Consider the following 18,764-nt stretch of genomic DNA (forward strand, 5'->3'; position numbering starts at 1 on the left):
TTTCATTCACAGAACATGCCTACAACTGTGGGGGGGTTTTATATATTGTGAATCAAACAACATTTAGGACAACATAACACAAAACTTCAGCGTGCATAACTATTCACCCCCCTAAAGTCAGTACTTTGTTGAGCCACCTTTTGCGGCAATTACAGCTGCAAGTCACTTTGGATAAGTCTCTATGATCTTGCCCCTGGGATTTTTGCCCATTCCTCAAGACAAAACTGCTCCAGCTCCTACATGTTGGATGGTTTCCGCTTGTGAACAGCAATCTTCAAGTCTGACCACAGATTCTCAATTGGATTGAGATCTGGGCTTTGACTAGGCCATTCCAACACATTTAAATGTTTCCCCTTAAACCACTCGAGTGTTGCTTTAGCAGTATGCTTCGGGTCATTGTCCTGCTGCAAGGTGAACCTCTGTCCCAGTCTTAAATCACAGGCAGACTGAACCAGGTTTTGGCAAGAATATCCCTGTATTTAGCACTAATTTACAGCTGAGTGTAATGGTCCATCTATAGGGAATCCTTTTCAATTGGATGTTTTGAAGTTTCAGGAAATCATAGCACATACAGTAACCCTCGAAAATACCTGTTGATGTAAGTCATATTTATAAGAAATTGTATGGTGAGGTCCTCTTCCTTCTTTAAGCAGCATACAGGTTGCTTGTATTTTCTAATGATTATTAAAAAATAAACAGGAAATACTTTTATGTTGTGTGGTGGTGTTGTAATGTATATCTACTACTTTTACGGTAAAATATATTGTTTCCATGTCCGTTTTTTGTAACTTAGAGAAGTAACCATTCATTTGTAACTTACACAATAATACAAAATAGTTATAGCTTTCATCTTTTTACTTCATATCTAACGTTTTAATTATACACATTACACAGGAGTCCTATATATTGTTATAATAACCTACTTGTTTTTAATATGCACATCATAATACATTTTATGTGATTTTTTTTATTAATTGACATATTTTGCATTTATTTAAAATGTGGTATATATTTTTTTTAACAGATTCAACAAGCAGTTTAGTTTTAAATCAAGATGATAAAAAATGTTTATTTACAATAGTAAAATAATACATTTTAAAAGTAATAGAATAAAATTTCAAGTCTGCAAGGAAAACACCACTAAGGAAAGTGCGCTTCTAAACTGTTATGGTGCATACACACGGTCAGATTTTTCTTCAGATCTGAACGATAACTATTTTAAAAATCGTTCATATCTGAAAGAAAAATGTGACATGTGGGCAACGATGAACGATGAACGATGCGTGTTCCCTTTTGTCAGATAACGATATCTGACATTTGATGTGTTTGCAGTCAGTTTTGGACGATTTCCATTCATTTTAATACAGTAAAAAATCATTTGCAAATCATTCCTCTGACATATCTGACCGTGTGTATGCACCATTACACTCAGTGTCAATAAGATCTATGTAATATCTATTGCAAAGTAGTAATCCTCTTTAAAGTGCATTTGCCATTCTCATTAATTGCTTTTTAAGATATTAGGTTTGGCTTTTACTATATGGAATGCCTAAGAAGCTAATCCCTGATGTACAGATGTATACATACATTCATCTTCCTTCCTTGCATGGTAAAAAGCCCTTCTAGTTGCACCATGCCGTGGCGTGATTTGGTAGCTCAGAGCGTCTTTTCGTGCAAATGTTTACCTTCAAATGCATCTTATTCTCAAAGCAAATAGGATGCACAAGCAGCTTCTGCTGATTAAAATGATATGCGGTATGCCTATATTCTATGCCTATATTCTGTGTGCAACTGAGGGTGTATCTGCATGCGAAAGGCTACATTACAGTGTCGCAGCCGCTGACACTGTAACGTAGCATTTCGCATGCTGATACAGCCGCAGTCACACATAGAATATAGGTATGCCGCCTATCATTTTAAGCAACAGAAGCTGCATGTACGTCCAATTCGCATCACTTTGCGAATAAGGTACAATATGCACGAAAAGACACACTGCGCTACCAAGCCGCACGACGCTCATGTGTTATGTTTAACACGACTTGTAGCGCACGGAGGTAAGATTTATGTAAACACATCTATAGGTGAAGTGATAAAAAGTTTGTTTTTCTCCTCACCAAATGAACAGTGTTATAGCCATGGTCATGTTTCCTGTTTGAAACACTGAGATGCCTTTTGAATTGATCTATTTTTTATGTTGCATAATAAATTATAAGGTAAATAACTTAAACATACAGTAAGTGGAGCAACACTCCTGTGTGATGTAATTGAACATTTAAATCCTTGACTTTCACCTAATGGTCTTTTGATTCTAACCCAGCTCTTCTAGATCTTCCAGTCCAGCCATCTAAAGAAGTGGTGGGTTTTGGACATAGCTCTTCATCAGCAGCTCAGCATCTTCCCTTCCGGTTTTATGAACAATCTCGCCGTGCCGGGAGTGACCAAACAGTGCAGCGCTCTGTCTTCGCATCAGTTGATAAGGTACCAGGTACGGTGACTTCCTTGCTTCTACATTTAATGGAAATCTTCATTTTAGTGATATTTCTAAATTAAGCCACCATTTCATGAATATACTTTTACTTATAATACAGAACTAGGATGATTTAAGGGTGTGTCTGCTTGGTTTTCCTGAAGCTTTGTCAATCCTTTCGTCTGGAGCTGAAAAAGTTACCCTAGGAATATGAATGCGTTTTACAGACGGTTGCTTTTCTTTCCCTGAGAAACAAGTCCATTTTGATTCAAATTGTCTATTATTATTATTAGCTTTTATTTTTAAGTGATAGAGCTGTACAGCAAAAATACAAGTAACAATCTGACATATTAATGGTACAGTCAAGGTGCGTACACACTGAACAATATCGTTATCATTCATCGTACTATGATAAATCGTTCATATTGTTCATTTTTATGCAGCAAATAACCAACGAACGACCACCAATGCGGGTTCCCGCATGGACGATAACGATATCTATGATCGTTCGTACATGCAGGCCAACGTGGACGATTTCATCACGATTTGCCTGTTCAGAGATGTGGTAGGATGACTTCACTGAAAGATATCTATCCTAGATATCTATCGGTGTGTACACCCAATATCATTTGTCCTGCACTACAGAAAGTTCAAGGGAAATCGTTCAGCGATATAGTTGGTTGTGCAGATTGCACCGTGTGTATGCAGCTTCAGTGTAAAGTTGCCATATATGTTGAATAATACAGTGTAATAAACCATCAAACTAGGTAGGACTCGTGACCTGGATAGGCAGGGAATAGTCATCCTGCAGCAGTAGGAGAACTCCTTTTACCCTCTTCTTGCACCAACCTCCTTAAATCCAGGTGGTGCATCTGCCGGATTCCGATCCTCCATATTGAAAAAGAAAACCAAAGGGGACTCTGTGGGGGCACTCTTAAGGAGAGATAAAGCTATTAAAATATATATTTTAATCCAACAATTTTAAAAGGTGAGAGCAATAATAAAGTAGTATTTTATCAAACAATAATAATATATGTTATGTCAAAAAGGTTTATGTCCAAAAGTGAAACTATCTATATAATACAAACATAATAAAACAGCATGCCGCTGTGGTATAGTCACCGTTTGTGGCCTCTACTCATACATATATTGTATAAGAGCACAATAGGGACAACCTGGAAGATATGTATCTTACTCAGAATTAAATGTTAATATGTTAAATTTGATGCAATTATGTAGTAATCTTGTTTGTCAAAACTATTTCTGCAATGACATAATCAGATCATAAATCTGCATATATTTAATCTCCTTTTGTGACAGGTATATAAGCAAGAGAGTACGCCAATATAATCGTGGGAGGGATCTCTCTCTGATAAATACACGCACATATCTCGCATTAGAACAGTAAACACTTAAAATACAAATACATGTCATGCCACATTATTATGCGTTTAGCTATTGTAACAACAAGCCCTTTTGAGGCCAATGTCCACACAATCCTCCTGCTGGAGTAGTATAGCTTAATAATTGACCTGAGCATCATACAAAAACAAAATGTTTAGTTGTTTCCCATGGGAGAAGTCCCTTTGGGATTAATACACACACAATTCTCCTGCTTGAATAATATAATTTAGTAAGTCTGAGCATCATGCATGTAGACAGTTTAGTGTTTAGGAACATCAAGTGTCCCTTAAATAAAAAAAATCCTACATACTCTTGCAGCTGGAGCTATGTAGCTGTTAAATCACATAGGCATCACATGTCCCATATCATCACATTTCAGATGGTTTTGTCATTCCTTATCACACACAATGGTTTAGTCCCTCATCATATTTCAGATGGTTTTGTCATTTTTTAACACACACAATGGTTTAGTTCCTCTTCACATTTCAGATGGATTTGTCATTCCTAATCAAATACAATGGTTTAGTCCCTCATCACATTTCAGATGGTTTTGTCATTCCTAATCACACACAATGGTTTAGTCCCTCATCGTATTTCAGATGGTTTTGTCATTCCTTATCACACACAATGGTTTAGTCATTGATCATATTTCAGATAGTTTTGTCATTCCTTATAACACACAATGGTTTAGTCTCTCATCACATTTCAGATGGTTTTGTCATTCCTTATAACACACAATGGTTTAGTCTCTCATCACATTTCAGATAGTTTTGTCATTCCTTATAACACACAATGGTTTAGTCCCTCATCATATTTCAGATGGTTTTGTCATTCCTTATCACATACAATGGTTTAGTCCCTCATCACATTTCAGATGGTTTTGTCATTCCTTATCACACACACAATGGTTTAGTCCATCATATTTCAGATGGTTTTGTCATTCTTTATCACACACAATAGTCTAGTTCTTCATGGCCCTTAATAATTAGATAATTCTCTCTGTAACACAGGGCATGAGCAGACAAAAATACACATAAGCTTTAAGTCTTGCAGTGTTGGAGTTGCATGTAAATATGCAGTAAATCAAACTAATCAGTAATGTGCATATTGTATCCCTCTGCAATCATAACTAAGGTTATTCTACCATAGCGTTCATAGTCTCCTCTTGTATCTGAACAAGGCTCAAATACCAAAAGCTGTTTATAGTCTCCACTTTGTAGTAACACGTAAATGACAAAAATAATTCTGCTTACTGTTAAAGGAGACGAGGAAAATAATTTTTTGGTAAGTGAATATATTTTTGGTGCCCCCAGGCATATTGTTGTGCGTGCCCAAAAAAATTAAGGGGCCGTGGTCTCATGGGAAAAGCCATAATCATGACACATATCGCTTTCTCGTCACTCTGGGAACAGTCCTTTCCATTCCATATGCACCTTAATGCAGTCCCCCCAGTAGTGCCCCTTATACAGTACCCCCATTACGCAATGCCCCCAGTAGTGGTCCCTCTTATGCAGGCCCCCAGTAGTGCCCCTTATACATTGCCCTCAGTAGTGGTCGCCCTTATGCAGGCATCCACTAGTGATCCCCCGTATTCAGTGCTCCTTATACATTGCCCCTAGTAGTGGTCGCCCTAATGCAGGTTTGCAATAGTGATCCCCCTATGCAGTGCCCCTTATACAGTGCCCCCAGTAGTTGTTCCCCCTGTGCAGTGCCCCTTGTGCCCCAGGAGGGGTTCCCCTTATGCAGTCCCCCAGTAGTGACCCTTATATAGTGCCTCAGCAGTAGTCCCTCCTAGCCCCTGTAGTGGTCCTCCCTATGCAGTGCCCCTTGTGCCCGAGGAGTGGTCCCCTTAATGCAGTCCTCCAGTAGTGCTCCTTATACAGTGCGCCCAGTAGTGATCCCCCCTATGCAGTGCCCCTTATACAGTGCCCTCAGTAGTGGTCCCACCTGTGCAGTGCCCCCAGTAGTAAGCCCCTTATATAGTGCCCCCAGTAGTGGTCCCCCGATGCAGTGCCCCCAGTAGTAGTGTCCCCCCCCAGTAGTGGTGCCCCCAGTAGTAGCCCCCCTTCGTAGTGCACCCAATGTAGTCCCCCCCCCTTGTAGTGCTCCCCTGATGCAGTGCCTCCCTAGTAGACACACGTAATTAAAGAAAAAAAAAAGACATTTATCCAAGTCCCCACTCCTGCTCCCACCGCCGCCATCTGCTCCTCCATCCTCCCAGGCTGGCCCACTCTGCATTATGGGAGAGACGTCATGACGTCTCTCCCATCACCCACTGCGGGATCCGGAAGATGGAGCTCATGAGTGAGCTCCAGCCCGGTTCCGGCAGTGAGTGCTGCAGTGATTGAGAGTCTGTCTGACTCTCATTGGCTGCTAATTGAAACAAACACACAGCCGCTGGCAATGGCGGCTGTCTGTTTGTCACTGTGTAGTGCTGCCCGAACTCCGTCCGGTCAGCACTACATGCGCGGTGCAGCTGTGTCACAGAGACACAATCTGCCCGCGGCCCGCATGGTCGCAAGCCAAGGCGCCGTCCACTATGTGGCTCCCTACTCATTTGCGTACCATGCATATGCATAGAACCGGTCCTGCTAGGTGCCCTGCCTCTGCTGTTTATCATTGTGTGGAGACAGAAAATAATAAATGAAAGAGCAGGGGTCCAGCAATGAGATAAAAAAGAAGAAAGGGAGATATCAAGCTAAGGAGGATCGTGGCCATCTGCCCTGATGCTCTAGGCAGCGCAGGGCATATGTGCCACTTACCTGGTTAATGGTACAATCCAGAGGAGATAGGAGGTAAAGTTGCAGGAGGGATTCTGAAAGCTTAGCTTGAAGAGAGCCGGCCAGGTGGCTCACAGGGAAAGACGTGCGTTTGGGCAAAGTGCAGCCTTTTAACCTCTTTTTTTTGCACCAACCTCCTAATATCCAGGGGGTGCATCTGCCGGGCTCCGATCCTCTGCGTCTGTTTCCCCACTGCTCCGAGTTGTCCTGGGGCCTCCTTCCCACATGGCCAAGACGCTGCTTCTTTCAGCTGCTGGGGTTTCTGGCAGCACTTGGCGGCTCTGAAGTGCGTTCTGCTCCCTGTTAGCCACTGCTCTCCTATGGTTGTCAAAACATCAACTCCACATCTCTGGGTCCCTGCAGAAGACCCTTCTTGAGTGTGGATGAAATGCCTTCTGCTTTGGTTAGGACCGCTGCTTTCTGTGGCTGCCTCCATGGTTAGACTCTCCTGGACACGCTGGGGACAAGGTAGTTTCACCGTGTTCCCTGCTTTGCTTCCCCTCTATCTGCAGTCTCCTGTTCATGGCTACCCTCTAGAGCAGGGTTCTTCAACCTTTAAGGTAGTGTGGGCCACATTAAAAAATTAAACTAAGCCGAGGGCCACTAAGCTATACTGCGGTATTTAGACTCTGCCCCATCCTCACACAATTATGACCATAACTGTCCCCTCCTACAAGTTTAATTATGCCCCATAACTGCCCCCCTCTGTAATGCCCCATATACAGTGCTCCCAGTAGTGGGCCCCCGATGCAGTGCCCCCAATTGTGGTCCTCCCATCCCCCCCCCAGTAGTTCCCCAAGTAGTAGTCTTCCCCGATGCAGTGCCCCCAATAGTGGTTCCCCCAGTAGTGCCCTAAGTAGTAGTCCCCATCCCCCACCCGATGCAGTGCCCCCAATAGTGGTGCCCCCAGCAATGTATACCAAGACACACACATAAAAAAACCTCTCATTGGCTGGCTGCCAAAACAAACACACTGCCGCTGGCGGCAGTTTTCTTGTTTCTGTGTGTAGTGCAGACTGCACTCACTGCCGTCTGTACTACAGTAGCCATCGACTGGCCACGGGGAACGCCTCGCGGGCCATGGGTTGAAGACCCCTGCTCTAGAGCTTCATTGCTGTTGGTTCTCACTTGATTCCCTGCTGAATTTCATCTTGGGCTCCTGTTCTTCATTTAATGTGATACTTAACTTTTCTATACTCTCCTTACAAGTTGTTAGTTGCAAGCCTCAGCAGCCGGCAGGCTGGAGAGTACTTAAAGCTTAGTCTCTCCAAGGTAAAAGCGGGTATCCACTAGACGATATGCTTCATGAGCGATGGTGTGCTCAATGTCATTAACTGCATTGAGCACCCACACTGAACAATATATCATTCAGTGACATCACCTTCTCTTATTCCCATACTTGCAGAACCTGACAAGTACTGGCGATGATAGAAGTCGTCAATGACCAGCGGTAGCGCACATCGCTGGTTGACAGCATATCCACTGCACGATATTGCGGGCGATGGTGCAGCAATAGCCATTAGAAACAATGTAGGTTTTGACTGTGTCTTTGGGGCCGTATGAAGGCTGATGAGCTGATTACAGCACGGAGGCTGCTTGGTGTGGCCGGGAAGCCGTATGGAAGCTGATGAGCCGATGGCAGCATGGGGGCTGCTTGGTGCGGCTAGGAAGCCGTATGGAAGCTGATGAGGCGATGGCAGCGCAGGGGCTGCTTGGTGCGGCTAGGAAGCCTTATGGAAGCTGATGAGGCGATGGCAGCGCAGGGGCTGCTTGCTGCAGCTGGAAAGCAGTATGGAAGTTGATGAGCTGTATCACGAGGAGAAACAAACAAACTGACCATGCAGCAAAGTTGATGAAACACACAGACACGCTATAGTCGGCACAGCTGCAATAGTCCAGTGAGTATAAATAGGCTGAAGTTACAATCAGGTTTGCACTTGTGGTATACACATCACTTCCTGAGGCGTGCCGATCGCCTAGCAACAGGAAAAACTGGAGTAACCCCGTCCTGTCTGGGCATACTGTCAGAAAGTGTCAAGTCGTGACACACTCCTTTCCGGGGCGGTGAACAGCAGAGGATTCGGCTCTACCTATCAACATATTGGAGCTTCGGGCGGTCTTCAGGGCCCTTCAGCAAGCCAAGCTCATACTTCACGGAAAGCTCATGCAAGTTCAGTCAGACAACGCCACAACAGTGGCTTATATCAATCATCGGGGAGGAACTCGAAGTCAGGCGGCGATGACAGAGGTGTCACGCATTCTACAATGGGCGGAAGGCCATCTCCCAGCCATATCGGCAGTTCATTCTGGGGGTCCTCAATTGGGAAGCAGACCCTCAGCCGTCAGGACGTGCATCCAGGGGAATGGTCTCTTCACCAAAAGGTATTTCAACTCCTAGTGGACAAGTGGGCCCTTCCAAGAGTGGACCTCATGGCCTCCAGACTCAACTACAAGCTGGCAAGTTATGGGTCCAGGACAAGAGATGCCGGGACACTCCTGGTGGATGCTGTCAGTAAAGTGGACCTTTCAGTTTGCTTACCTGTTTCCTCCAGTCTCCCTTCTTCCTCAGGTCATTTGAAGGTTCAGGCAAGATGGAGGAATGGTCATGCTGGTGGCTCCAGCATGGCCCAGAAGACATTGGTACTCAGATCTTCGGAGTCTTGCCTCAACGTCCGGACCTGTTGTCTCAGGGTCCTTGCCTTTACCCGGACCTGGGTCGTTTGTCTTTGCCGGCGTGGCTCTTGAGTCTTCCCTCTGAAGGTCCAAACGTTTTTCCAGCTCTGTGGTCAGTACCATGCTCAGAGCCCATAAACCTGCCTCGGCTCGTATATATCTCCGAGTGTGGCATATTTATTTTCAGTGGTGTTGTCCCAGGGTTATGACCCTCTGGTATTTAAGATACCTAGAAGTTTGGCTTTCCTTCAAGCGGGTTTGGACCTTGGTCTCCACTTAACTGTCACGGCCAGGGTATTTCAGCATGGCGCTAGGCGAGTGTTACCTGTGAGGTCATTGTGGTGCGGGCTGTCTGGTGGCGGAGCTGGTGTCTGGCGGGGGCTTTGGCTGCGCACGTTGTTGTGCGGGCCTGTTGTCACTCTGCGCTGGTAAGGCCTGGCGGCATCTCCATTCCGTTTGGCGTGGGTGCCGCCATCTTGCCTTCTGGCCATGTGATGCGGCTGGCCAATCCTGGTGAGTCACATGTTCCCTCCGGCCAGTAACAGCACGGCATGGGGTATTTAGGAAGGGTCAGTGCCTTCCTTCTTTGCCAGTGCAACGTGTATCTCAGCCTAGCTGAGAGGGAGTTCTCTGTGCTTTCCTGTTCCTGTGAATTCGCTGTCTGCCAGTCTGCCTGTCAGCTCCTAGCTCCCACTGGACTACCCCGCTTCCTCCATCACCCTTGCCCATACCTGACTGCCTGAGCCTGCTGACATTCTGCGCTTCAGTTCACTACCTGCATACCTGGCTTGATTATTTTCAGTTTCACTACCTGCACACCTGGACAGCTCTAATTGTTTCTACTTGGACATTAGCCCTTTTACTCCCACCACAGAACTCTTGTGCACATTTATATATTCCTGGACTTTTATTTACCACCACATTATATGTCTACTCAAGCACTTATTAAAAATCCTAGTTTATTTTCAAATCTGCTTCTGTGATCGCTCCTGCTACCACCCCGGGTCCACAAACAACCCAGAACATAACAGTTTGCACTGGCCCCATGGAGCCGGCCATGGATCAGGAGTCAGGAGTGGATTTGTTCCGGTGCATTTCTGGTCGTTTAGAAAATCAGGAAAACATGCAGCATCAGATGGCTCAATTTCTGCAAGAGATGTCCAAGCGACAGGATAGTTTGCAAACTTCCTTTTCTACCCCTGAAGTACCAGCATCTACATCCGCATCAGCATCTGGGAATACTGGAGGCAGATCATCTCCCCGCTTACATCTTCCTTTACCAAATAAATTTGACGGCAATCCTAAACTCTGCCGAGGATTCCTAAATCAGTGTGACATACATTTTACCCTGCAGCCTGACAACTTTCTAACTGCAAGAACTAAAGTGGCTTATATAGTCTCTCTGTTATCCGGCCAGGCCTTGGAATGGGCTTCCCCACTCTGGGAGTGCTCAGATCCGCTGCTGGATAATTATGCAGGCTTTGTGTCATCCTTGAGGAGGATTTTCGATGAACCTGGGCGTACTGTATCAGCATCATCAAACATCATGACACTGAGACAAGGGGTCCGTCCTGTCAGTCAATATGCCGTGCAATTTCAAATTTTAGCATCAGAGCTCAAATGGAATGAGGAAGCTCTCACCTCGACCTTCTGGCATGGGTTGTCAGACCGACTAAAGGATGATCTAGTCACTCGAGAGCTTCCTACTAATCTGAACGACATGATTTCGTTGTGTATCAAAGTTGACCTACGCTTCAGGGAACGTCAGGCTGAAAAAAACAGAACTGACCGGCAAAGGTCATTTACCCCCTCCATTTCTACCCGTCCCATTCCTTCTCCTACTGAAGAGGAGCCTATGCATGTGAATCATACACACCTCTCCAAAGAAGAACGTCAGAGAAGAATGCAAAAGAACCTCTGTCTGTACTGCGGAGAGTCCGGTCACCTGCTGATCTCCTGCCCCTGTAAACCGGGAAATGCCAAATTCTAACTGACCCTGGAGACATCAAGTTAGGAGTTATGAACCCGTCTCCAAAAATGAAAGATTTCACAATTACCCTAGCCTTGGATCTTAAACCCAAACCTGTCTTTGCTACTGCTCTACTCGACTCGGGAGCAGCCGGAAATTTCATAACGTCTAGTTTCATAGATAAATTTCAGATTCCTTGTTTGTCTCTCAACCATGCCATCTCTCTGACCTCTATAGACGGACGCCCTCTAACTAACGGGATAGTCACTAAAGAGACTCAACCAGTATTGGTCCGAATTGGGGCACTTCATTCTGAGTCCTTAAAATTCCTGGTGATATCAGAGGCCTCTCAAGAAATTGTTCTTGGTCTACCCTGGTTACGTCAACATAATCCCAGGATTGACTGGAGTTCTATGCAGATTCTGTCATGGGGTATGGACTGTCAGAAATCCTGTCTTCCAAAAATTCGACCTGTGAGAAAGACAGTTCCATTAGTTTCTTCTGCCATTCCCAAGGAATATCAGATGTTCGCCGACGTTTTCTCTGAACAACAAGCAAATATCTTACCCCCTCATAGGGAATGGGACTGTCCAATTGAATTGATACCTGATAAGATACCACCTCGTGGTCGTACCTATCCGCTGTCCTTGCCTGAGACTCAAGCCATGACCGAGTACATCCGGGACAACCTGGCAAAGGGGTTCATTCGCCCCTCTACTTCACCTGCCGGAGCTGGGTTTTTCTTCATTGGCAAGAAGGATGGTGGTTTAAGACCATGTATCGATTATCGAGGCCTTAATGACATTACTGTAAAGAATGGATACCCTCTTCCGCTGATTACTGAGTTGTTTGATAGGGTCAAGGGCTCTGTCATTTTTTCTAAATTAGATCTGAGAGGGGCTTACAACCTCATTCGTATCCGAGCTGGCGATGAATGGAAGACCGCTTTTAATACCAGAGATGGACATTTCGAGTATTTAGTAATGCCTTTTGGATTGTGTAACGCCCCTGCTGTCTTTCAAAGTTTCGTTAATGAGATTTTCCGGGATCTGTTATATGTTTCGGTTGTTGTCTATCTGGATGACATACTGATTTTTTCACCCTCTGTGGCTAAACATCAAGAACATGTTAAAGAAGTTCTGACCCGTTTGAGAGAAAACCACCTTTACTGCAAACTGGAGATGTGCGTCTTTGGAGTGCCCAGTGTACCTTTTCTCGGCTATGTAATATCTGGCTCCAGTTTAGAAATGGACCCCAAGAAGGTACAAGCAATTCTGGATTGGACCTGACCTCAGACACTGAAGGCCATCCAGAGATTGTTGGGCTTCGCCAATTATTATAGACGCTTCATTAAGGGATTTTCTACACTGCTGGCTCCCATTACAGCCTTGACCCGCAAAGGTGCTAATCCTGCCCAATGGTCACCTGAGGCAGAGTCTGCCTTTCATCTTCTAAAACAGGCCTTTATCTCAGCACCAGTTCTTTGACAACCAGATCTGGACAGGCCTTTTTTGTTGGAAGTAGAAGCATCATCTGAAGCTGTGGGAGCAGTCTTGTCTCAACGTTATGAGGACAACCGAGTCCATCCGTGTGGGTTCTTTTCTAAAAAATTCTCACCTGCCGAAAGGAACTACGCCATAGGTGAGCAAGAACTACTAGCTGTAAAGTTGGCGTTGAAGGAATGGAGATATTTGCTAGAAGGCGCCAAGTTTCCATTTACTGTATTTACGGACCATAGAAATCTCCTATTTCTCAAAAACCTCCAATGTGTGAGTCCTCGTTTGGCCCGCTGGGCAATATTCCAGGTTTCAGTTCACCCTGACCTTCCGGTCTGGAGTACTTAATCAGAAGGCTGATGCCCTATCGAGATCTCTCCTCTGTGATGATCAATCTGAAAATCAAAGCAATACCCCTGTCTTGGAATCAAGAGTTTTCGCCGCATTACAACTTCAGCCTCCTACGGGAAAATAATTTGTGGCCCCGGAATTAAGGAAACAGCTTCTCACTTGGGCACATTCCTCTCGCTTCGCAGGGCACTCGGAAGACCTTGGAGTTCCTGAAAAGACACTATTGGTGGCCTTCTATAAAGGCAGATATAATGGAGTTCATCTCTTCCTGCTCCTCCTGTGCCCAGCATAAATCATCACGACAAGCTCCAGCTGGGGAATTGCTTCCATTACCTACTCCATCACGTCCATGGACGCATCTCTCCATGGGTTTCGTCACAGACCTGCCAGTCTCTCAAGGTTTCAACACTATCTGGGTTGTAATAGACCGATTTTCTAAGATGGTCCACTATATACCGTTGAAGAAGTTACCTTCTGCCCCTGACCTGGCACAGTTGTTTGTCCAACACATATTTCATCTACATGGCCTTCCTGCTGAAATTGTCTCTGACCGTGGTGTGCAGTTTACTGCAAAATTCTGGAGGGCTTTGTGTCCTGTTCTTCAAGTGAAGTTAAACTTTTCCACGGCCTACCATCCGCAAATCAACGGCTCCACCGAGAGAGTTAATTAAGATCTAGAGACTTTCTTAAGAATTTTTATGTCATCTTCCCAGGACAATTGGGCTGCCTTGCTGCCGTGGGCTGAGTTTGCACATAATGCTTCCTACCACTCGTCAACTAACCAAACGCCCTTTCAGGTTGTATATGGCCTTCATCCTCGTGTTCCCGAATTCTGAAGCCTGCCTGTTTTCGATGTTCCGGCCGTGGAGGACACGGTGCGGAATTTTGCTGCCATCTGGACTCAAGTACGGTCTGATTTGTAGAAGGCATCCTCTCGCTATAAGACCCAGGCCGATAGAAAGCGTAGAATAGTTCCACACATGCAAGTTGGCAAGCCAGGTCTGGTTATCCACCCGGAATCTTCGTCTGAGGGTTCCTTCTATGAAATTTGCACCACGCTTCATTGGTCCCTTCTCCATAACAGAAGTTATTAATCCAGTGGCCTATCGTCTACAGTTACCCCCATACCTAAAAATCCCTAGTTCCTTCCATATTTCCTTATTGAAGCCCTTGGTCCAGAATAAATTCCAGAGTGCTCTACCTGCTTCTCCTCGAGTCCAGACTGAGAGAGGAGTTGAGTTTGAGGTCGCCCAGATCTTGGACTCTCGTCTACGCAGAGGTCATCTACAGTATTTGCTGGACTGGAAAGGTTACAGTCCAGAGGAACGTTGCTGGACCGATGCTCGTGATGTCCACGTTCATCAGGAGATTCCATTCTGCCCATCCGGAGAAACCTGGTGAGTGTCCTGAGGCCACCCCAAAAGGGGGGGGTACTGTCACGGCCAGGGTATTTCAGCATGGCGCTAGGCGAGTGTTACCTGTGAAGTCATTGTGGCGCGGGCTGTCAGGTGGCGGAGCTGGTGTCTGGCAGGGGGCTTTGGCTGCGCGTGTTGTTGTGCGGGCCTGTTGTCACACTGCGCTGGTAAGGCCTGGCGGCGTCTCCATTCCGTTTGGCGTGGGCGCCGCCATCTTGCCTTCTGGCCATGTGATGCGGCTGGCCAATCCTGGTGAGTCACATGTTCCCTCCGGCCAGTAACAGCACGGCATGGGGTATTTAGGAAGGGTCAGTGCCTTCCTTCTTTGCCAGTGCAACGTGTATCTCAGCCTAGCTGAGAGGGAGTTCTCTGTGCTTTCCTGTTCCTGTGAATTCGCTGTCTGCCAGTCTGCCTGTCAGCTCCTAGCTCCCACTGGACTACCCCGCTTCCTCCATCACCCTTGCCCATACCTGACTGCCTGAGCCTGCTGACATTCTGCGCTTCAGTTCACTACCTGCATACCTGGCTTGATTATTTTCAGTTTCACTACCTGCACACCTGGACAGCTCTAATTGTTTCTACTTGGACATTAACCCTTTTACTCCCACCACAGAACTCTTGTGCACATTTATATACTCCTGGACTTTTATTTACTGCCACATTATATGTCTACTCAAGCACTTATTAAAAATCCTAGTTTTATTTTCAAATCTGCTTCTGTGATCGCTCCTGCTACCACCCCGGGTCCACAAACAACCCAGAACATAACATTAACTTCACTGAAGGTACATGCTTCGGCTCCATCAGTTTGGCTCCTTTACCGGACATTCGTACTTTCCTGCAGCGTGTTCTGTAGATTCTGCCTCCTTTTGTCCCTCCTGTGACTCCTTGGGATTTGGCTGTGGTCCTTAAGGCTCTCCAGAGTCCTCCATTTGAACCACTGGCCTCAGTGGTTGACAGCTAAGACTGTTTTTCATCTGGCTATTGCTTCGACCAGACGAGTGTCAGACTTAGAGGCGCTTTCCTGTCGTTCCCCATTTCTGATTTTTTACCAGGACAGGGCGGTTCTTTGGACTCGTCCTGGGTTCCTTCCTAAGGTGGTCTCTACTTTCCACATTAATGAGGAAATTATTGTTCTGGCCTTTCAATCCCCATACCTCTCGGCAGGAGAGGCCTCATTGGATGTGGTACGTGCTCTCAGGGCTTATGTGGACCGTACCAGTTCCCTTCGGAAAAGACTCCTTTACGGTTTTCACAAGAAGGGATGGCCAACCAATAAACAGACATTGGCTAGGTGGATTCGTATCGGGGGTGGGGTGTAGGGAGAGGCCCAGTGCATCCTGGGAGAAGAAATGAACTGTGCGGTGCCCGGATGTCCTTGCCATCACCTAAACCCCAAGGTCTCCCTGTGGACCCTGTGGACTTCGAAGAAAGAGAGATAACAAAGGTAAGTTCTTACCATGTCTCTCATTTTATCTTCATGCAATTGCACTTTATATCATGTGCTAATTAACTGGATATCATATTTTTTATTCCCTATATATTATTGGACCGTATACGGATTGTGTTTGAAAAATTCTTATTAAATATTTTTATTCTTTCAAAATAAATTCACCTTTTTAAACCTTGAAGGTATTACAGCTTATGTTACTGAGGTATAATGCTCGGATTGAGCTAATGGTAAAATATCTAAAAAAAAAATAAAAAATTAACATCTGTCAAAAAGGAGCACCCTCTATTCCATCAGTATATTACATATATTATTTTAATTCTTAGGTTTCGGTGTGTAACTTGTCATTTGATGGAAAAGTTAGCTGCACACTATTTGTTTGCTGCGCAATTCTTTTCTCCCTCCTATATATTTCTTCATTGTCATCCATGTTCTGGAGATAGTAGCTGATGTGTATTTTGTTTGTTTAATTTGTATTGGCCTGTTATATGTTTGCTATACGAATGTTTCAAGTTACGTTTATATCACAGTGGCGCCGTCTGGTGTTGGTTGCTGGAGTGTACCCCATATTTGTAGGGAATTACACTGATCATTTCTACAGACTGGAGCTTATATTGGTTCTGTCTGCACTTACCCCTCCTGTTCTACTGATTTTATGTCACGTGGGCCTGAATGGCGCCTTCACTATTATCATGCCATATGAGGTTTTTGTTTAAGTTGATAGTGATTGCTAATAATTGGCCATTTACTATTTTAACTGTGTAAAGATTAGTTTCCCCAGGGTCTCCTTTTCTTTTTGTTTTGTATCTTTTGATATGTTTCCACTCGACCTGCTGATTATTGAGATACTGATTATGCCATATGGGTTATTTTTTCACTGTGTTTTTACATCTTTTCTCAAATGGAATGTTTTATTTTCTTTTATTCACCTGTCTTTTTATGTTTCGGATTTTTGCATTGTTGTCTAGCAATTTTACACGTTTGTCCAATCTCCTTCCTGCTTATTCCGTTGAATGTGTTTTTGTGGGTGTAACTTTCAAAGATGTATAAAATAAACATAATTTAAAATAAAACTAGCTTGGACTCTGACAAGGCTGAGGGATGGGTAATTCCATATCTTGACAGGCAAGTGAGAAGGCAGCTCAGCACAAGGTGAGAATCAGAACACCAAATCAGATTTGCTACAAGGGACTAGTAGACAAGAGATGGCGATTTGGAAGTCAGGTTAGTGCTATGGATGAACATAAGGAAGGAAGGTCCTGCACGTGTGAGCTTACATACGAAAAAGAGGGATGGACAGTTTTAGAGTGGACTGGGACGAAGCGTGGGACAGAAATGGTGAGAAGAGAGTAGATTTAAGATGACGTTGTAGGTTCTGATGAAAAAGTTTGTTCTGATTCAACATTTAAAGATGGCAAGACTGGGTGAAAGTTTTAGGCGCTAGTGGGAGGGTTAAGGTCAGACTGCAGGAGGGTTAGGGTTAGACTGCGGGAGGGTTAGGGTTAGACTATGGGAAAGGTGGGTGAGGGTTAAGGGTTAGGCTACTTACCTTCAGGTGTCGGGATTCTGATTGTTGGGATGCCACTGACGGTATTCTGACCATCGATATCCTGATCTCTGGGATATCGTACCCAACCCATATTGGAGTACATGACAGAGACATTATTTATTAACATTACTACAGGAAACTTCTGACATCAAAAAGTAATTTGTCGCAAAATTTGTTTCAGCCTGCTTTTGAACCTAAATGCATGGTAGTTTCCTATAGTAACATTAATAAAGAATGTCTGTCATTTACACAAACATAAATTAATATAGGTGGCACCTGTTCAAGGAAAGGCCAGATAACATGGGAATCATGTCACGAGGCATGCACGGTCACACATGGCTCTTTCATGATATCAGTGGGAAAGTGAGATATTGTCTGCTACACACTTAAGGACGAATTCAATTAGCCACCAACCAGGTCATGCTACCTTTTACTGTGTGTAAAACCTGTGGCTGCGACTCTGCTATTCAATTAGAAATCTGTGTAAGTTAACGTGACTTTCAACTGGAGTTGACATGGCTTTTAGTTCCCATCTCGTGACTAGGTGAAAGAAGAGAAAAATCCTTAGATTAATGTAAAAATGCCAGGACACAGTGCCATACCCCTGGGATATAAAATATTGTAAGCACTTTTATCAGCTGAAATACACTCACTGGTTATAATTTTTCCATCATTTATAAAAGTTACAAAAATCAACCATTTGACGCTATTCAACTGCTTCCAATACTTTGCTTATGGCTATAACAGCCTTCTACACGGTGCTACTATCTTATTTGACATTTTTGGGGGTTCTGGATAATATCCCCACTCTTACATACATACACTTCACATAGTCACTTACTGCAGAATTATCACATGACATTGCAGTAATACCCATTTATAATTGAACTGTGCAGGTACACTACTGGGAGCTTTCTTGCTGAAAATATTGGGTAAAGCATGCATTAATTTAATGTGGCACTTCACACTAAGGGACTTGTGGCTGGTTGAATTTGGCCCCTAACTTAACCAAAGTACATTTATTTATTTTTTCTTATTTTTTATCAAAAGAAGAGTTTAATTGTTCCAGATCTTAATCATTTGAATCAGCCAAACTTTTACATAGCTCTGAATGTGTTTAGATTCAAATCTTGCAATACAATATTTGCACAGTGGAGAAAAGCAAAAAATTTGTGCATATCTTTTTAGCACATTTTCAGTAATTTTCTGA

At 44.4% G+C, this 18,764-nt stretch overlaps 1 protein-coding gene across 6 annotated transcripts in view; it reads left to right on the forward strand.

The window, feature by feature from the left end:
- The window catches only part of CLEC16A (C-type lectin domain containing 16A), a 437,038-nt gene that overhangs the window by 340,045 nt on the left and 78,229 nt on the right, over positions 1 to 18,764 (forward strand). For all 6 annotated transcript variants that reach the window (XM_088466918.1, XM_088466921.1, XM_088466922.1 and 3 more), the window contains exon 21: positions 2,318 to 2,485. In XM_088466918.1, coding sequence (XP_088323044.1) covers positions 2,318 to 2,485 — 168 coding nt within the window. The remainder of the gene's footprint in view (positions 1 to 2,317; positions 2,486 to 18,764) is intronic.

The sequence above is a fragment of the Taudactylus pleione genome, unplaced genomic scaffold, assembly GCF_031769625.1.
Source record: "Taudactylus pleione unplaced genomic scaffold, aTauple2 ptg000066l, whole genome shotgun sequence".
NCBI lineage: Eukaryota > Metazoa > Chordata > Amphibia > Anura > Myobatrachidae > Taudactylus > Taudactylus pleione.